Source organism: Haliotis cracherodii, unplaced genomic scaffold (genome assembly GCF_022045235.1).
Source record: "Haliotis cracherodii isolate W230 unplaced genomic scaffold, xgHalCrac1.p SCAF_1, whole genome shotgun sequence".
In the NCBI taxonomy this organism is placed as follows: domain Eukaryota; kingdom Metazoa; phylum Mollusca; class Gastropoda; order Lepetellida; family Haliotidae; genus Haliotis; species Haliotis cracherodii.
Genome location: NW_027266264.1, coordinates 84,544,950 through 84,567,520, shown reverse-complemented (window position 1 = coordinate 84,567,520; position 22,571 = coordinate 84,544,950). Strand labels below are relative to the sequence as shown.

The window sequence follows — 22,571 nt, the reverse complement described above, 5'->3', positions numbered from 1 at the left end:
TGTTGATCGCCTTTACACCGCCGAACTCTATCCCCGCTTCAATATATCTGGCTTGTTTACTTACTATGATGCGGCATACTAAGTGTCTCTGGCTATGTTTATGCATGATCACATTCCTCTTACTTAAGTGTCCAGCTAATTCAAGTTGAAACACGTGGTACTTTTACTTACTATGGCGAGTGGGGGTTAGTATGTAATATATATTATACATTTCACATGCAGATTTTAAGAAAATAGATTAGGGTTGGGGTTCGATGGTTGTGTTTTGGGTTGGGGATTGGGTGTGGGTGGGTGCTTTTCGTGATCATATATTAACATACAATTGCGAACGCACAATTACGTGCAAATCTGTCGATGGTCGTATAAATATCAAGTGCTTCTAGTACGTAAACATTTAGTTGTTTGTTTGTTTGTTTAACGCCGCACTCAGCAATATTCCAGCTACATGACGGAGATCTGTAAATAATCGAGTCTGGACCAGACAATCCAGTGATTGACATCATGAACATCGATCAACGCAATGGGAATGCGATGACATGCATCAACCAAGTCAGCGAGTCTGACCACCCAATCCCGTTAGTCGCCTCTTACGACAAGCATGGGTTGTTGAAGACCTGTTCTATCCCGGATCTTCACGGGTCTTCACGTAGTACATTCAGTACACCCAGTCACCTAAAAATGAAGAAAGTTGTTAATGTTGAGTAGGGGGCAGGAAAGACAGTGGTCGATATTATGACGACGCCGTCAGGGCACGGTGACGCCACCCAAGTCACAGATCGAAGCTTAGGATGCTGGGGACCGAGTCCAACCCGCATTCCTCACAGAACCATATATAATGTTCAGCATACAGGTTAATTAAGGTTCATCGGGAATACAAAAAGGGCTATGCTAGCTTTCCTATTCCACATAATCAGCCTACTGGTACGTCCAAAAATAGCATATTTCCACGCTGGTCCATAATATGTGAAGGCACAGGCGAAGAGATCTCTGCTCGAAAAGAAGTCAACTTGTTCTATGGTTATCTATGTTAGTTATATTGATCCATGAAGAGACTTTTGCTGCTTACATAATGCATACGTAGGATAAAAAAGCTTGTGTCGAATGCCACCGGTGGGACAGGATACGCATTAAATTAAGTAAACAGGGAAGAACAAATGTTTCATGTCGCTATAAGAGGTCCTTGTCCGTCATCAGGTCAGTAATTACTCTGTGGTGTGATCAGATGTCCTTACGATTGATCACGCCATTCACTACTCTGTGGTGTGATCAGAGGTCTTTATCATTCATCGAGTCATTCACTACTCTGTGGTGTCATTAGAGGTCCTTATCATTCATCACGCCATTCACTACTCTGTGGTGTGATCATAGGTCCTTATCATTCATCACGTCATTCACTACTCTGTGGTGTGATCAGAGATCCTTATCATTCATCACGTCATTCACTACTCAGTGGTGTCATCAGAGGTCCTTATCATTCATCACGTCATTCACTACTCTGTGGTGTGACCAGAGGTCCTTATCATTCATCACGTCATTCACTACTCTGTGGTGTTATTAGAGGTCCTTATCATTCATTGCGCCATTGAGTACTATGTGGCGTGATCATAGGTCCTAGTCATTCAACATGTCATTCATCACGTCATTCTCTACTCTATGGTGTGATCAGAGGTCCCAGTCGTTCATCACGTCATTCACAATTCTTTGATGTGCTTAGAGGTCCTAGTCATTCATTACGCCGTTGATTTCTCTGTGGTGTGATCAGGATGTTGGTCTTTCTTGAATTCAACACAATGTGGCTGAAATATTGACGATGTGACTTAATACTTTAACTTATTCTTGAATTCAATGTACTAAGGTTAGTAACCAGCGGCAGAACTAAGAATGTTCTTATTATGTTACTGATTTGTTGACCAGAGGTGCAAATATTTGTCGACTTCAAACTAGAGGTTGCTCCGCATCAAAAACGAAATTATTTGAGGAATGTCGCTTTGTTTTGTTTTCAATATGTCACAATAAAACACCGTCTACTTTATTTCGAATTATACGTGGACAGCAACACAAGTTGCTGAATACTTTCAAAACATACTATTCCCTCGAGTCTGTTTCATCGCCTTGCAAAACAGTCACTGTTCACATGTGAAGTAAAGACGTTGTTTAGGCACACATTTGGCATAAATTAGTTCAAAATAAAAAAGGCGACCATTTCGAATGAGAAAACGTCAAGACATAATTAATCATGAGGGTCAGAATATTAATACAAACACTTCACGAACACCTCGTGTAATCACTGATCTTCAGTGATTGATTCATTCAATTTCACTGCTGTTTTGCCTTTTACGAACAGTGGAACCTGTTTCGTCGGATAATCGAGACTGCCCCTTCTCTGGTATTTACGCTTAATAGCTACATGCGCAAATAGACGTTTTTGGCCAAAGCTTACTATCGTACGGTTAGAATTGATATAACTGTGCTTTATATAAATGCACAACAATTAATTGATATTTCTAACATATCTATCACTACGATGTTACCCTAAATAATACAGTCACTGGAATGAAAACAAATTCATGTTAACCCTGAAACAAAATCAGATTGAATGTCCTGAGACATTTGAATGCATATGTTTACATTTTCAATCTGATTAATTATCTTTTTTCCATTTATGTGTGAGCTCCGGTGATGTGTACCGGTCACTTTATGTTGCACATATTCCCTGGATATAAATAAGTTTGATTCCCAGGACAGTTGTTCTGCGACCTATAACTTGAAAACTATGTATAGATTCTTTTCAAACTTGGTAAACACTTTCCATACCAATAGGAGAGGTGCAGTGATATTGATATGTGTATTTCCTTTTTAACTACAGCATTTGTACGACCTATAACTTAAACACTACTTCATGCATTATTTTCCAGTTGGGGGTACTGTTTCTATACCAATAGGAGAGTTGAAGTGTAAAGATTGATTTCGATAAGTGAATTTTCCTTTTTTCATTTTTTGAACAGAAATATTTTTATACCCCCGACCTGAAAGGTATAGTTTTACCAAAGAATTCCTGCTTTTCTTCCGTCCGTCCGCCCATCCGTCAGTTGAGTTCTGAAAATAAGGCTGTGTTTATGTTATTGACTTCAGTGCACTATATCCGGCGTAGCTTGCGGATGAAGCTCCAGTGCATCTTTGAATCATTCCATTACTATGTTATATCATTTTATTGTGCTTTTAAGAGAAACCGACTCACACGTTAAGGCATCAATATATCTCCAATATCAAGATTGTTTTTCAGGTGATGTTGGAGTCGAGGTCAGGGGTATCAGTGAATGATTTCTTCGCATTTTACATTTATTACTACAAAAATATGAAACCCACCCAACCACTTTAATCCAGGATTCATCTCGGTCAGCTTTGCTAGGAATTTACTAGTTCACGTGATTATCACATAACCCACACAATCTGGCCTCGTCGTGACATTTTTGCCAACATTGTTCGATACACATTTTAAACCATAACTTTGTTAACAGATGATTGGTCGGCATGCGGTTAACAGTGAAATGTACCCATCCCAAGATCTATACATACCCTCCAACGAACTGTTATATTTAGTAGATCCAGATGACTAGTGTTGTAGTGTTAAGAAAATATATACTCCACATGAGTACCAAACACCTTTTGAAAGCTTTACTAAGGCTTTGATTGCTGTAACCCTGAACCCTGATTGAAGTTCGTTTCTGATGAAATAGCTGTAGGTTATTGATTGTCACCAATAGTTGTCATTGTTTACTCACAAGGACGTGCCTTGGGAACTCAAGTAGGGTCAACAGGTCAGCGGTAAAGTGGCAAGAGCTGAATGGATGTCGAGACACAATCCAAACCGACGGGTTATGTAAATGACACGTGTGTTCACCGTGGAGTGTTCGCCGTCTATTGAATGGAAGCCTTCAAGAAAACAACTTTAAAGTCTTCCAGCTAATATTTCGTCTGACATTTATCTTCCTCATCATGTTGTGTTTCATAGTTGCGTCTTGTGGCAGTGCTGGCAAATATTTTCTTTCATAATTTGAAAGCAAATATGTCCATTTCGGTCACTGACCTTTTGACCAGACCTCCTGTTTAGATCAAGCACATGAGGAGAAGCGAAATCCTTTGTATTTAAATGATTCCGAACAAACAAATAAAGTTCATGTATCATATCTTTGATGTAAGTTACAAAACTAATTATTTTTAAACCAATTTCAATGTGAGATGATTTGCTGTTGTAAAAGTGTAAACATCCATGCGATATGTTATCCAAATAATATGGACACGGTGCGATATTCTATTCTTAATTTAAGGCATACACGACGAAAACGCATGGGAATATAAATGGAGAGTGTGCTGTGCAATAAGTACCAAAATGGATCCATTTGCATGCGCGCGCATGTTTCTAATTACAAATATTCAATAAGAGTGCCCTATAAGCACATTGTTATTGTGCACGTAGTAATGAACAGAGATAGAACAAATCATTTGTGTGATACAGAAGCTACTTGTGATATTTAAGTAACATATATATAATTTATGGCCGTTTGGAGATTGTTTTACGGGTTTTTTTCTGGGCCATGGCCACATGATTATAGGACTACAGGACTACCTGAATCAGTCAGTCATCTGAGTAAATCGATAACAACCCCACAGCGTGTATCATTGGTGCCCTATAGCAGCGGCATCGTACTCGGTAGTTCATATCGTAACATCATACTGAATATCATTAACTTAAAACATTTCAAATCGCATTCAGAGGTTTCCATATCATTTTGAGAAAACCTACGAACATTTCCATCCCGTGTATAGAGTGGTCCAAAGACGTGCGTGATCGTCAAGAGGCTGAAGCTTGTGACCAGTCAGACAAGTGGCCGCTTCGAACCTGTCGTACAAAGATTAGTCGTGATTAGGTAGGATGCCAAAAGTCTGATGAATTTGGAATAGACATCTCTGCCATGTATATCTACTTGAGACTTGAGACTTCCAGCTACAGTGGAGAGTCCAAGCTGGTTGACCGTAATACTTAGTATCATCATTATTTGACAGTGAATCATAAACACGTGCTCGGGATATTGTCGGAATCGTACACTGGACTCACTTGTATTTACAACTTGAAGGAGACGACGTCAACTGGGGCAATTTGACGATGTTCAAAGAAGTTGAAGGTATCATAAAAAAAACACCGCGAAACAACTACATGTGCAAGTGTGTAAACAAGATAAATTGAAGATCATGTCATTATTAGTTTTTTGGACTGCATTTGAGGACTAAAACGGTTCCACAGTCACACATTCCAAGATCAGTTTGGTCTGAATTGTCATTTATCAAATAGATAAAGGTCATCGGAACAAGGATCGAGTAAATGGATCACGAGGTATCAGATGCATAAACTATGAAAAATGCTAGAAAAATGCCTTTCTGGCATCATTCAATAAATACGAATTTTAGGTCAATGGAACTAGCATATATCAAAATAACGCAAATCTACCTAGTCTAGCATATCCTAACTGACACTGTGATTAGCCTAAAAAGGTAATTTTACAGGTTAACTGATGCTTAACTTGTCATGCATGTATGAAACGGCCTATAACTTGAGGAAAACACCTGTCCTGGCCCGTGCATTCTCACAGGTGTAAGTGTCACCTCAGTAGGGGGTGGTGGTCTTATATACTTTGACGGGTGTAGCAATTAAGATACCTGTATGTACTTATTATATTTGCTTTGAAAAAATATGGAATCCTTGAAACAGGATGAGTATATGAAGGTTGGACTTTTGAATGAAGACGTATTTGTTGTTCTCAAGACGATTTCTTTAGTCCGGATCTGACTCAGCTGATGGCGTATCTGAATCTGTAATATGCCCCAAAGATATGGTGACTGATGCAATACAGCTGATATCTTCGCCGTCACCTTAGCCGGGCTGATGTTTTATTTCAAGGACGCGATCTTCAGCCTTTTGCAATACCTCTGGTGTGATTTTAGCAAAGGCTGAGGTGATCGCCATTTTGACATGTGTGAGTTTGAATGTTGTGTTATGTCTTTACAGTTAACCCAGATAGGGTTATACTCACAACGTGACCGTGCTGTCCAAACAGAACATCTGTACTTTACTGGTTTCTTATTCAGGTGAGAATTCTCCATGAGTTGAAGACCTACTCGATGGTCTAGTGTTAGAGCATCAGACCGGAGAGCAGAAGATCCGGTTTCGATCCCCTGGAAACGGCATACCCAAAGACGTAAAAGGGTGGTACTTGTTGTTACCCTGCCTAACGCTGGGTAGTAAGGGGCTAAAACAAAGACTGGTCGACTTGGAGTCAGTATACTGTGTCTGAGTGGGGTATTCATGTTAAACTGTGGCATGGTACCTTAGTGGGATTGCATTATAAAATCGGCATAAGTCCGGACTAGTAGAAGCAGCCACACACATTCATGCACGTCGCTTTATAAGTGCAATACTTGACGACGCGGGGTTAAACACTATTCACCTCACTCAGCCCACCATGAGTTTAACTTGAACCTGCGGTAAGTCATAGAGAGAAGGTATTGGCTACTAAGTCATATCTTTACTGGACAAGTTTGGTTCCGACAATTACTGGAAGGTATTGAGAAATAGCCAACATTGTGCTGGACGTAAACAAATCTTGGTCCAAGAGTGCTTAGGTTTAATCACTGCTACCTGGGTGAGTCATTTGTGCTAGAAATGAAGATTAACTATTTCTTTACATTATGTCTGTTCACAATTGCTTACAAAAGCATGATAGCTCCATGTGATGCTTATTACCAAGCCGTGGTTATGAAAACATAATGCTTATTACATAGGCGTGCAATGAATAAAAGCATAATCGTAATTTCTGTCTAGTCTAAATGTGTCCCAATACACGACCGAGGTACATCTACCTACTGTTGCGAAAGACTTCAGATTCCTTGATTATCAGGTTTCTAATGCACTCAGTATGTCACTGGTTCATATCTCTGACTTGAAAGATGTGTATTATATGGTGCAAACTTTACTCTCAACTACTCCTGTTGACATCTGACAAATAACAAATGACAAAACCCTTTCCATAATCATCAGAAATCTCTGCAAAAGCAGAGAGTCGATTGTACGAGTCCGACTATATAATGAACATGTGTTAATGAATCACTACCAAATAGTGATGATACCAGGTGTTGGCTAAAAGGTGAGCGTATCCTGCCCCAACGATGGCAGCACCCGTCACCAACACATGCAAAGTCAAGTCAACTGTTCATTAAAAAAATATGGTACAAAGCAAAACAGAGAATTGCATGGGACATATTTTTGGTCCCTTATGCGTCAAATTTGTAAATGTCCTACACGTGTTTGCCATAAAAAGCACGGGACTCTCTGTTTCAATTTTGTACTGCATTGGTCATTTGTTTTCCCAAACCGGAAATGGCATCGTCTAATGACCCACAGGTCCGTGTGCAGACCTTAGTCATGTACTCGTCGTGCCAGATTCGTCCCAATTATGAGTCTTCGATTTTTCACTTTTGGCTTTCCTCCCACATAAATCTAAAATGAAATACCGATAAAAACGGAGAACTAAATTTACTTACTCACTCACTCGTCACATTTACGTCACAGTGAGTCGTGAATATACTGAATCTGTCTCTTTTTGTTGTGACACAGATCCGAATAAGAAAGGTCGGTGTGTATATTGGGTAAAAGGAACCGGTCGTAAAGGTTGGCTGGGGTTGAGATATTTCCGCGAGTGGCGTCTGATTGTTAAGAATTTTGGAATGTGGTGTAGTACTTATTAATACATACGTCACTCATTCATCACAATATGCACTGTGACTCTTATATGCGTATGGATCGGTGGTTTGGGCCTCATCTGGACTGGAGCAGACAAACCAGTGGGTGATAGCATGAACAACGATTTCCACCGTCAGGACATTGTAACCACCTGATCCCTATTCAAGTTGGCTCTTGTCCTCTTCTGAACATTGTGTGAGTGGAGGATGTTACCGGTAGAGCAGGACAGGCTTATCTTTTCCGCGAAAACATGGTGTCATGAATAATTTTCCGTGATCCATTTGTATACTTTTTGTCATTATTTTGCCTTTTACGCCCACTGGAACCTGTTTCGGCAGATAATGGAGACATTCCCTGGCGTTGACGTTCTGAACGTAACGCAGATATGGGTAACTTGGTAACTACGTTTTAGTCAAGAGTCCGACTGATTCTGTACTGATCCAGATCTGTCTTGATGACATTGTCAGAACCACATTCAGTTCATAAGGTTGAATACGGGAGACATAGTTGTATCAATCAAGACGTTCTTGTCATGTCAAAATGCTGCAAACATATACTAATTCATCTTGTATCTTAGTAGAGATAGTACGAACTATTTTATTTTGATCACCATCGATGGTTAAACAGTCTCAAAACACAATATTAACGAACTTATTAACGACCATTTCTAAAGGCCACTTATTATTTAAAGCGTCTCAATAGCGCCTTTTGTATGAAAGGATCCTGAATTGCAGAGCTATTATTGTGTGGTGATGTGGTTACAATTAAGAAAGAAACGTATCTGGCAAGTAACACAGTCGATCTATGTTCGATGTTTAACTGTATATTGTAGGGCTGATGATAAGGCAAGAACGGGATTACGTTGGGCCCTAAAACACACAGGAGCCGTTATGTGAGAAGAGCAAGACAGCAACACATGGCCGATGTCGGAAATTTGAACGGGACAAATACAAGCAGAGAATTTGAATTGCAATTTGGCATCATATAAATTAATGACGAAATGTTTCTTGTTCAATATATTGTTTTTACGTATAACTTGCACGGAAAACGCAAAACACATGGCAATTAATTTTTAATAAATCAGTGTTGTATTAGCAGTTTAAGTTTCAGTAATTATATTATTCTGTTTCTTCTTCGGCGTTTCCCTTTGCTGCCTCATCCACTGCTTCATCTCTCGGATGGTCTGGGGCAGCTCCTGGTTGTTTGTTTCCGGCAGGTATCGCATCAGGAAGGTCACCAGGATGCAGCACGACCCGAACACAGAGCCAGGGGCCCAAGGGTAGTGTCGATACTGCCACACAATAGAGAGAAAGGGCATAGAAAATATGCTTCTGAGATCTGAATATGTAACTATCAACTTAGGACAACAAAGATTCTTCGAATTACGTAATCATATTATTACATTATCTATGCTTAGTGATATTTCTGTACCGAGTGGGTTTGCTAGTACAAACAGAATATGACCTAAGTTATACACTATTTCCAGTAAGACATGTACAAGAGTTTTAACTCCATGTCGCTTGCCTGGCGGTTCTAATTACAATAAACAACATGGTAAAATAACTAAAAATTCAGGTAACAATAAATAAGTTTCAATGCCTTGTTCGTTCAGATAATACCAATGCATGAGCCGTAGTCGTAACATCACGCTCACTATGAAACGCTGAACATAAACCATTATTTTACTTTTTGATATCACATCATGGCATCGCAAATGAGTGGACGTTGTTGTATAACCCGGAATCCTCTCGGATGTCCTAAAACATCTACATGCATTACCATGTATTACAAAATCAGAAAGTCTTACCAGTGTCCTTGAAAATGGAGCCAGTAACCCACCAATTCTACCGGCCAGTGATGCTAATCCAAACCCTACGCTCCTGAAAATTTTACACAAAAGATGGATATGATTCATGATACATACGTAGATGGAAGCACAAGCATGATACATGTTTGTATGAAGGTGCTAGCATGAGACATGCGCATATGAAGGTGAATGCATGATATTCGTATGAATGAAGGTGGAAGCATAAAATATGCGTACATAAAGGCTCAAGCATGGGACATGCGTATATGAAGGTGCAAGCATGATACACGTGTGTATGAAGGTGGAAGCATAAAATATGCTTATATGAAGGTGCAAGCATGAGACATGCCTATATGAAGGTGCAAGCATGATACACGTGTGTATGGAGGTACAACCATGATACACGTGTGAATGAAGGTGGAAGCATAAAATATGCATATATGAAGGCGTAAGCATGAGACATGCCTATATGAAGGTGCTAGCATGAGACAAGCCTATATGATGGTGCAAGCATGAGACATGCGTATATGAAGGTGCAGGCTAGACATGCCTATATGAAGGTGCAAGCATGAGACATGCGTATATGAAGGCGCAAGCATGAGACATGCCTATATGAAGGCGCAAGCATGAGACATGCCTATATGAAGGCGCAAGCATGAGACATGCGTATATGAAGGCGCAAGCTAGACATGCCTATATGAAGGCGCAAGCTAGACATGCCTATATGAAGGCGTAAGCATGAGACATGCCTATATGAAGGCGCAAGCTAGACATGCCTATATGAAGGTGCAAGCATGAGACATGCCTATATGAAGGTGCAAGCATGAGACATGCGTATATGAAGGTGTAAGCATGAGACATGCCTATATGAAGGTGCAAGTATGATGCACGCGAGTATGAATGTGCAGGCATGATACATGCCTATATGAAGGTGCAAGCATGATGCACATGTGTATTAAGGTGCGTGCATGATACACGTGTGTATGAATGTGCAGGCATGAAACATGTGTGTATGAAGATGCAAGCATGATACACGTGTGTATGAAGGTGCAGGAATGATACACGTGTGTATGAAGGTGCAAGCATGAAACATGTGTGTATGAAGGTGCAAGCATGATACATGTGTGTATGAAGGTGCAAGCGTGATACACGTGTGTATGAAGGTGCAGGCATGATACACGTGTGTATGAAGGTGCAAGCGTGATACACGTGTGTATGAAGGTGCAAGCATGATACATGTGTGTATTAAGGTGCAAGCGTGATACACGTGTGTATGAAGGTGCAAGCATGATACATGTGTGTATGAAGGTGCAAGCATGATACACGTGTGTATGAAGGTGCAAGCGTGATACACGTGTGTATGAAGGTGCAGGCATGATACACGTGTGTATGAAGGTGCAAGCGTGATACACGTGTGTATGAAGGTGCAGGCATGATACATGTGTACACGGATAAAAATCTGCCATTCGAGATTATCTTAACATTTTCATTTTTGTCTGAAATTCTAATGTTTCTTTCTCAAGCGATGACTATGAGTGTAGACATGCATGCTTATATTGCACCTTCAGAAGAAGCGCTTAATCAGCCTCGAAGAATATCCCAGGAGATGGCTATATGTATTCATGTATTTTATGTTTGGTTTATGATCAGTTTAAGATCAGTAAGTATTTTGGTTATAGTATATGCCGAGTCAGTTTGACGTGGAAGGAAAGCTCGAAGTGATGCAGGTCTTTGATATTTACCACTTTGGTGACCCCTACGAGCATCGGTGTAGCACTTAACTTGAAACATAAACCCATTATCACAACTATGACGCTCGCCACCCGTCCAACATCTATTTTAAGACAGATCTACCCAACCTACAATTTCCTGAAATAGTTCAACAGAATACCTTCCCGTCAAATAAATGTCTTTATTACAAAATGGTAAAAAATGATTATTTTTCCAGGAGAGTACTTATCTTGTTTCAATGTCAAATAATTTCGGGCTTCCTCAGCAAGATTTCGATGTTGTTCACATGACCAATTTATTGAAACTGGGCGCTACATGGATATTAAAAGAGAAGAACACATTTTTCAATTGTGCGCCCTAAATGCCATTGAAGATGAATATCACTTTTTTATATACACAAAGAAAAAGGTTAAGCACACCCCTATTTCTGAACAATGACAAAAAGCAAAAATCATGGCATGGGATGACTGACCACAGGAACTGGGCGATACCAATGTCATCGGATAGAACAAACATTTGACAACAAATAAAGGAGATATTGGTGAGTTTTGATTGAAATTTACTGATAAAAACATCATGGTAACACGGGTACTGTTTTTTACCTCAGACGATACCTATAAAAGTATGGAGCTGAAGGATTAAGTAAACGAGGTACGTTTGATGTTTTATTCGAAATTGTTCCTTAAAGTCTCTAATTGACACATGAAATAGTTCAGTAGCGGGTATAACCGCCACATGCCCGGATGACGTATTCCTCTCTACGTCTCATGCCTCCAGTCAGACGTTGGATCTGTTGATGGGTCAACAACAACCACTCCTGTTGCAATGCTGCTTCCAATTCTGGTAAATCTGGTACAGGGGGATCCGTTTGCACCGCCTCAGAATATCCCAAACATGTTCAAGGGGGTTCAAATCTGGGCTAATCAAATCAGTCGTTATTGCATTGACCGTCATGTAATCCACGACTGCATACAAACCATGAGTCCTGGCATTGTCATCCATGTACCGAGGTCGAGTAGCAAGAGGGTGGTTGTCAAAATGAGGAACGACGATCTCAAAACGTCCCGGTGGTAAGTTGCCCCTTATGGTGACCAAATCCAACCTGCAATCATGAGAGATACACCCCCAAACCATTACCGAGCCCCCGGCGTATGCAACAGTCGGTTTAATGTTCCTTGGGGGTGTAGGCCGTGTTCCGGTGCCTCCAAACTCTCGTTCTTCCATCAGTGACGTGGAGCAGAAAGCGACTTTCGTCTGACTCCAGTTCTGTCACGCAATACACCATGCTAAACGAGCAGCTTTGTGGTGATCTCTCAACAAGGGACGCTTTATGACTCGTCTAGCCCTCAGTCCTGCTGCTTTCAGCCGGTTCCTGACGGTTCTGGTGCTGAAACGACGATTGGGCAACCACAGCTGTTTCAGACGAGTACTTGTTAAAAAGGGTTCTCGGCGTATGAGACGAAGAAGGTCCCTGTCTTTGCGATGTGTCGTCACAGGAGGTCTTCTGGATCTGGGACGGTCCTGTACATCACCGGTCTGAGCATGTTTCTCGACTCAACTGCTTACGATAGTGTGATGATACCCCCAATTCCGACCATTTGCATTACAAGACATTCCTGCGTTTGCCATCTTGTGGCGTTTGATAATCGCCTTCGCGCCATGGTCACACAAAGTCATGGAATGACTGTTTAAAACCGAGTTTAAGAAAGCTATTTTAACGTTTGGATATACTGCTTTTAGAGATACTAGAGGGTAGTATGCTGCACGGGCATATCATGCATGGCACGTGAGCTTTCGTCACGCATGGCTGATTACATCATCTCGAGAAAACGTAATTCTTCCCGTAATTATTTATTTCATGAATGTCACAAATATTGGGACCAAACAATAATGAAATATATTAGGGTGTGCTTAAGTTTTTTCTTTGTATGTATATTGCTATATGTAACAACATGTTTAAGGGGTCCGAGTGGCCCGGCGGTAGTAGTTGCATGGATGAAGTGCGAACTTGACCACAGATGAAGTGCGAACTTAATTATTTTTTTCTGTGTGTATGTCCATTTTATTCAATATTAAGAAGTATATACCTGGATATTATTATGTCAATTTCTTTAAATTCACATCTCGAATTGCTTACTTTTAGAAAAAAAAATTCTATGTACATATGTCATGCAATGAGACACAGGAAAAATGTTATGTTATAGACTCTACTGCTCTGAATGTGTCTGTTATAAATTTACTATAGGCCTCTGGCCTCATTACGGAAATAAAGAAATCACGTCATATCGTAGTTGTTGTAACGTCTGAGTATCGGGTCGCCAGTCAAAGTGTCTCACCGTATTTTTGTTGGGAATATTTCAGGAGTATAAAGCCAAAGAAGATTAAACGTAGTCGCTATGGCAAATTTTCCAATAAGGGAAAATGTGGTAACAGCCACGCTGAAGGAGGGTATTTTATCTGAAATAAATGTAGAAGTTTGAATACATGAGAATGCACGCTTGAAGACAAAGGTAAAACCTGTATAGGATTAGACTGATGTGGCTTTAATTCATGCGTATTTTTTTACAGTCAGTTCACGAACATATTGTTCATTGAGAAACTAAGATTCTTTAAAACAGATGGTCCAAACTAGATGGCATTGACTGAGGTAAAATTGTTTAATATACAGGGCTATTTGCGGCGATGAAAGAGAAAGAGATACATACATTTAACGCAGTATCACTAAAAAACTGATTTCAAGTCAAATTATGAAGTTTTAAAAAGTATATATTACGGTGAATGTTGACGCTGTCCGCTTTATGAATTGGTTAACATTACCCGGAATGCACGAAGGGCGTATCCCCCCAAAAGTATGTCACATGTTGATGTATTTCGACAACACTGGCCATACAACTTGGTTAGCATCTGTCCGTAACATACATTTAGCATGGGTTGAGATATGTATGTCTAAATCAGACAATATAACTTCTATTAGGGTATTCAAATAGATATTCTCTTACAGATGAATTTCGTCAAAACTGGATGTCAACACTCAACAATACATGTAGTTCCCGATGTAATGCACAAAGAATATAACACAGTGTTTGATCCTGAAAGATATTTGTGCATTTAAACTGGCAAGAATGTACACAATGATTGTATTTAATTAAAATGTGATGTTTTACCATCACGACACAACTATGGTGAGTGAGTGAGTGAGTATGGTTTTACGCCGCTTTTAGCAATATTCCAGCAATATCACGGCGGGGGACACCACAAATGGGCTTCACACATTGTACCCATGTCGGGAATCGAACCCGGGTCTTCGGCGTGACGAGCGAACGCTTTAACCACTAGGCTACCCGACCGCCCCGACACAAATATGGAAGATGACAAGCTGCTGAAGTATGTTTACGTATGTTTGCAATATATCTGTTGAAGATGAATATCATTTCGTTTTGATCTGTAAACAATATATTGAACTTCGTAAAGTTTATTTGCCAGAACTGTTTTGGACATTTACAACTATTGATAAATCCAAAAGTTTGTTGTGTTCAACTCAGGATGGTTTATTAAAACGTCTGCAACATTATGTATACTAAAAAGACATGACGTCGTAAACTCCATGTTTCAAATTGTATTATTGGCATGGCATGTCTTGTATATGGACCAAAGTCCTTCAGAAAAATGAACTGTTTTTGACCTTGACTTTAAGATATGCAGTGCAGATCAAACTATTACACTCGAGCGTAAAGAGATGTAAATGAACACAATATGCATGCACATTAGCTCACGATAAAGTCGATATTCTTTTCGCAATTTATCCTTTTCGACATCTGACCACATAATTTGAAACTATACTCTTAAATATTATTCTATTTACACTATTTAAAATGGGAAAAATATTGTACGTGAAAACACATCATTGATAAAATTCAAAATAAAAATCTTACCCTTGTAATTGTTAAATATGACTGACGCTATCAAGGATAAGCCTGCTATGAGGTGAAAGACTAAGCACGTTCTTCTCCTCCCAAATCTGCAAGACAAATGTAGTAGAACATAAATACACATGGCTTGATTAGAAGCAGGAGATCAAGCTATTAAAGATATATAATTACCGGTCTACTGTTAGCCAGAACATGATCGAAGCCAATAGGTCCGTGATGGCACTCAGACCAAATCCAATGTATTTGTCACTGTGAAACTTGGTAGAATTGAGCTGCAGTCCATAGTATGTGAGACAATCTGTTAACCTAAAAATAAAATCATTGGTGTACAATTGACGTGGAAATCATTAAGTTTAACAAATAAACAACTGGAATTGAGGCGAAAGTAATTAGAGAACTACTATGTTTGAAAAAAGTCAATTTTATGTCCACAAATACATTGTTGCAATGGTGCGAAGCTACTAATTAATGATGTCACTTTTGAGTGGTCCTTAATTGTCTTGTTGATCTACATATAAACTAGAAGGTAAGATCATATATCATTCCAGTAAATTCTATAAATGTTCAGTGAACATACCATATAAACCATATTATTGCAGATACCATGAGAATCTGCCCGTCCTTAAATATCTGTAGAAAAGGTTTTTCCTCTGTTTCATGTTGTTTTGATAAGACGTTTTCAGAATGCCTGCAGCATGCACGTTCGCCATTCGATGAATGTGTAAGGAAGGGTAGATGGTCATGCAGCCTAGGAGACAGCACCTGGTCTCTAAAAGTTGTTATGACAACATTAGCATTCTTGGAATTCATGCGACTGGCCTTCTTCAAATTGCGTTCTATAACATCGTACATGTTGTTTGCTGCAAGCCACCTGTAGCTCTCGTCTAGTACCCTGCAAAAAGCATTCAGTCCTGAGTTTATGTATTTACTATTACGAAATAAAGGTTTGACGTAAAGGATTGTTAAGAAGCACGCCCTGTGTGTAACAAACAAATTGCACTATCATCAAAGGCTGATGGAATTGAAATTCAACTACAACCTAACGTAAGAGTTGCTCACCATGGTACAACTATATAGTAGGTAGATGTAAGACCTACAACAAGTTGGTGGTACCGCCAGCTAAGATCCTTCATGAGGTATGCTGCCACTGCATAGATTACTATTGACGCAGACCATACAATGGTGGCGAACACACTCATCTTTGATCTGTGTCGAGTTGGGACAATCTCAAGATAGAGTGTTGTGGACGTTAGACTGACACCCTGAAATAAAACGACTGGACTTTTCATATTACCAAGGACACTGGTTATGTTCTGCGCTTACCGTCTTCTATGAACGAGATAGGGGCCATGCCTTAGCAATATTACAAAGAAAACATATTGTGTGCCCATGACAGACACACGAGAAAAAAGAAATGTGGTATTTTAAGGTATCAACTAAAGAGATAAAGTTTGTCACCACCGTTATTTATAAAGACCACTTGCACCTTGATGGTGGCTTTACTTTTGTGTAATTGATGTTTGCACATGTGTTTCCATGACCTCAAAATGGGTCATATGATGCGATTATGTTTATAGCGTAATCATACAATTGTCCGACAAATATATCATTTGCATTCTTCTAATTGAAATTACGTGTGCGTCCTAAACTTACTGTAATCATACGTAATATTTACATGCTTTCTGGTATGTAATTTAAATTTAAAGATAATCTGATGTGAATATAGATAACAGTCGAAACATCCACACACGCACACATCCACACATCCTCCCCCGACTGAATTAGTTTTGCAACATATCTAACACGGCCTACCATCTGTGTTGCTCCTTGTAGAACCCTTAACACTGCAAAAGGAACAAATGTGGGTATAAATGCCATGCCTGTGCCGACCACGAAGAAAGAAACCCCAGCCAGCACATTGGAGAACTTGCGTCCGAACCGGTCAGCTACAACTGTGAACACAACTGCTCCGATTCCCGTGCCAAACATGTAAAGGGTCTGCAGTAGATCGCTCAGGCCCTCCTTCTCGCAGACTATATCCCACTGAATCAAAATGATGACAATGTTAATGGGAAGGTGAATAGTTTTTGGTAGATTATCTGACAAATCAAGTTTGTTGAAAATTGATAAGTAATGTAACTGTTAGCGTTTGAGAAAACGGATAAACAAGGTTAATATTATTATGACAAATGAGATGATCACGTATTATAAGCAATGAATGTTACAGTAAACTACGTTTATAACGAAGACGCTTATAAAGAACTGACGGATATGACGAACTTATTTCCTTGTTCCGGCCATTTGCTGTAAATATGCTGTATATATGCTTATAACGAACTACGGTTATGGCGAACTAACATTAGTGGCCCTTTTGAGTTCGTTATAACCGTAGTTTACTGTATATGAAACACAAGTGTGATTCCATGTGTAATTTATCAATGTATATTACAACGTTTATTTCTTTGTTTCACCTGGTGGAATCTGGCCTTGGTATTTTGTATTTGTAGTCATCTAAGCCTTAAAGCACTAGAAATACTATAGAGTAAATTGAGTTATGTCTATTGACTTCAAAGAGTATGATCTGCGTGTTTTGATTTTACCTCAGATACCAGAGATAGTTCTCTCGGCTTTTCATATTGATAACCTTCAATGCATGAGAGTCCTATACTGTCCACACGATCCGACATGTTGGAAGTAATGCTGATTCCACATTCGTGGTACGTGATATTCAAGTCTGACACATCTGCTTGCAACACAAGACCTTCCAGCACAGATGAATCGTTGAGCTCTTTACACCGACTTGGTACATGAAATCCTACATAAAACAAAACCAGTTTTACTCAAGATCATGAAGGTGTATTGAGGTAGGGGTATCAGGAACTATGATAAATACATTAACCTTGACTTTGGAATTTACTCGATTCTGATTGATCAACCAGAAGTTCAAATAACAATAATCTCCTCTAATTTACAAACCTGATTTGACGTCCACGGATGCTAATATTTATAAAAAAGGATTTCTGTGTCAATCGTTGCCGGTAGGCATTGCTAAATGTTTTTATATGTTCGTTTACAGATTACAAACTGCAAAGTTATGGTTACTACAACATTCAAGTGAGTGAGTGTGTGAGTTTGATTTTACGCCGCTTTTGGCAATATTCCTGCATTGTCACAGCGGGTAACACCGGAAATGGGCAACTTTTGAGATACAGTCGAACATGCTCTTTCTACCAAGATTTCAAAGAGCGTCATACGACTCTTGCTCAAAAGTTGTTTGATCAAGGTTACAACATTCAAGGCCTCAGTAAAGCTTTCAAAACGTTTTATGGTAGACATGTGGAGGACATTTCCAAATTTGACGCATCAGTGACAAAAATGATGTCCGATGCAATACATCATTTTGACTTGTACCATATATTCCCATATTTTTTCGGGTGAACAGTTGACTTGCCTTTGCATGTGTTTGTGATGGGTGCCACCGGTGGGGCAGGATACGCTCACCTTTTCGCGAACACCTGGTATCATTACTATTTGATAGTGATTCATAAACACGTGCTCATGATATAGTCGGAATTGTACAATCGACTCTGCTTTGTGCAGAGATTTCTACTGGATATGGAAAGGATTTTGTCGCTGTATTCACACATTGTACCCATGTCGGGAATCGAACTCGGGTCTTCGGCGTGACGACGAACGCTTTGAACCTTGTCTACCCGACCGTCCCTACAATATTCAAGGTTGTGTGGGAATACATTTTGATCAGAAAACACGTCAGTAATCGACAAAGAGAATGCATTTCAAATTTGGAGGACAACGAAATGTGTAACATTTTGCGCTTTTCTATATACACTGTGACTTGGTATACTAGTATTTTGCGTCACAAGGAGTGGTGTGACGTTACCATAATGATGCACGTTGTAGAACGAAATCTTGCAAGGCTTGCTTAGTTTTCTCTAGTGTTACCCTCTTCATGTTGGCTGACGAAGTTGCTATGCGACATGCTAACAACGCCTGTCATATATTCGAGTGAAGTGTTAACAAAAGATGATTAATGATATACTGTGCCCTGTTTTGTTTAAAGGCTGTTTCCGTTATTAAAATCGACACCCCACTAAAAAAGCTAATTTGCAGGTCACAGATGTTTACCATGTTTGATAAGCTTACATAACTGCTTCAATACAGAATGACGATTCTTCTCATTTGACCGGCCGAACGAGACTGACAGTAAGGCAAGAAGAAAGTGTTTGATATATGAAAGTAAAAGGGTTTCTTATTTGTCGCAAACTTTGCCACTAATCTCTGCAACATATCTTAAAAAACACAACACCTTGTTATTACAAGAAATCGTTGTCTTTACATAACAAGGTAAGTAGTAGCTTTTAATTCGATTAACAATTACTTTAACCATTTTATACCAAACAAAAACTTACCTATAAATATGATGCTCATTACATGAAATGCGAAAGGTAAAGACGACAATAAAACAAGACCAACTTGGACAACTTGATATCTGCCATTCCATCCCAGAGCATTGAAAACACTGTCAAAATTTACATCTTCCTTCGATGTCATGTTTTTCGATCTTTGTGCTCAGTGCTCAACTAAGCATTGCAGCTTCTTGTTATGTTCATTCGAAGATGTTGAAATGATTGCGACACTTGTTGACCCTTTTGGAGTGAACTATTCTTTGTTTCACATCCTTGTCCTACCGACAACAAACTTCATCATAGGCAACGCCATAAGCTTATCCTGTCATGTATATGAATATGGAATATAACATACATTTCTTCTTCAATTTTCGCCTGTTTGATGAAAAGATACTATATTGTAGTGGAATACGTACAATGGGTTAACAAAGGCATGCTAGCTTCATGCAACGCTAATTATCTGGACGTGGCTATGAAAACATAATGCCATTTACATAGGCGTGCAATGCATAAAAGCATAAAATCATTTCTGTGAAGTCTAAATGTTTCCAAATACACAGCCTGATATATATGTTGCAAAGGAAAAGTTAATTGTATCCCCTCCTTTCCCCCAAGCTCGATGGGGATTCCTTCGTATGGCTATTGTAAGAAGTATTTGTTTAAAATGAAACTACTACTGCAGACCTCGTCAGAGAAGTGGTTTATCTGTTTTAAAGTTTTACTAAACCTGACTCGCTGTAACAACACTTGTACCCTATTTAGAAATATTATTCAATGCTTTATTGGATAGCGGTGTTTATCCGATAGTTGGAATGTCGGCATGATTATACCATTGTACAAAAAGGGGATGTTTATAATCCAAATAAATAGAAGGATGTGTCAGCAACCTATGTCCATAGGTTCGATATGAGTACAATATTATAATTGTGAGTGAGGTGAGATGAAATTGGGTTTAACGTGGCGTCCAAGATTATTGCACTTATATAGCGACGTGCATGCACGTGTGTGTGTGTGTGTGTGTGTGGCTGCTTGTACTACTCCGGACAGATGCCGATTTATAGTGCTAGCACACTGAGATACCATGACGAATACCCCACTCAGATACAGTATACTGACTCCGAGCCGACCAGTCCTTGCTTTAGCCCCTTAATGCCGAGCGTCAGACAGGGCAAAAACAAGTACCATCTTTTAACGCCTTTTGGTATGACGCGGCCGCGGATCGAACTCCGGACCTTCCGCTCACCGGGCGGACGCTCTACCTCTAGACCACAGAGGCGGTCGAGTGAGTGAGGCTGGACATTTGTCACATTAAAGTAATTCAGCTGTACCAAGGTGTTTCAATGTGACAGGGGAGGTGGTCTTACCATGAGTCGTGAGTGTAGGGATATTAATGAGTTACTGTACAACTTTCACTTGACATGAACTTGTTTTAGGCATTAAACGTTATGACTGTCTCTTCTGATTAATTATTTGACATACTTTGGCAGTGGCTTGAGACATATGTATGTGTATTATTTCGCAGGCTTTCGTATACATGCAATTCAACAACTGTAGATGTGATTATAATCTACTCTGTGTCCACATCACTCGCTAAAGAAGACAATTTATTTCTTGTAAATCTCCATAAACCACAGATTAAATATGTCTAATCAGAATGCATAATAATTATTCATGTGCTTGGTACCTCTCTGATTTACAATGAATACTATCTCACGTAAGTTTCATTATGTTGGTAATAATAAACCCCAATATAACCTACTCTAAGATATTGCGGTTGGAATATGATTTTATAGAAGTGCACATATCTATTGCCAGCATCACTATTGTTTCTGTAATTGTCTAGCGTTGTTAACATCAATACAATGTATAAATCTGCCTGTATCAACCCTTGTCATGCATTGCTCTTGAGGGTCGTGCATCGTCACTACTATCCCAACCAACCACCGTCATGTGTCCAAAGATCATAGTGAAAACACTATGCATAGTTTAGTGTAGGAATATTTCCAGATGCGTAGAAACTACTTGACCATGACCAATAGATAGTGTAGTTTCCCGGCAAACATCGTCCTTATACAAGTAGCCTGTGTAGAAACTACTTAACCATGACCAATAGGTAGTGTTGATTTCCCGAGCAGATGTCGAACAAGTAGCCTGTGTAGAAACTACTTAACCATGACCAATAGGTAGTGTTGATTTCCCGAGCAGATGTCGAACAAGTAGCCTGTGTAGAAACTACTTAACCATGACCAATAGGTTGTGTTGATTTCCCGAGCAAATGTCCTCCTTATTCAACAAGAAGCCAGTGTGGAAACTATTTGACCATGACCAATAGGTAGTGTAGTTTCCCGGCAAACATCGTCCTTATACAACAAGTAGCCAGTGTAGAAACAACTTGACCATGACCAATAGGTAGTGTTGATTTCCCAAGCAGATGTCCTCCTTATACAACAAGTACCTATAGCCAGTGAAGAAACTATTTGACAATGTTAGGGAACAGTGTAAGTTTGCTGCTAAGGGAACAAGGTCATTAACCTGTAACTACCCAGTGTCCAGGTATGAGAGATGGCCTGTGACTTGTAATGTCCACAAGTGTACTTATCCACCCATATCGCCGGACTATACATAAGCTTGATCTGATACAATGATATTCTAGATATATGTCGACTATCTCCACATTCCATGCGTATACTGAAGAACTTTACATAGATTGTGGTAATGTATAAAAATTCAGGACATTTGTGGACGCTTCAGGAAAATCGAATTTTTTTTCCACTCATTTATAGTAGAATATACCTCAATACCTGTCACTGGTCATATTTGCGTCAAATGTCATGGTAACCTTGAAGGTCATTTACCCTTGAAATGACTTATACACAGTTACA

At 39.5% G+C, this 22,571-nt stretch overlaps 1 protein-coding gene across 1 annotated transcript; it reads right to left on the bottom strand.

The window, feature by feature from the left end:
- Positions 1 to 8,894: 8,894 nt before the first annotated feature.
- LOC139458145 (solute carrier family 22 member 20-like) lies at positions 8,895 to 19,262 on the bottom strand. The gene is made up of 10 exons (XM_071239463.1): positions 19,226 to 19,262; positions 17,863 to 18,077; positions 17,075 to 17,305; positions 16,322 to 16,524; positions 15,840 to 16,154; positions 15,434 to 15,568; positions 15,266 to 15,351; positions 13,670 to 13,790; positions 9,603 to 9,675; positions 8,895 to 9,086 (listed from the first exon to the last, which is right to left on the bottom strand). Exons 1-10 carry the CDS (start codon positions 19,260 to 19,262, stop codon positions 8,895 to 8,897), a joined length of 1,608 nt encoding a protein of 535 aa, XP_071095564.1.
- Positions 19,263 to 22,571: the final 3,309 nt, after the last annotated feature.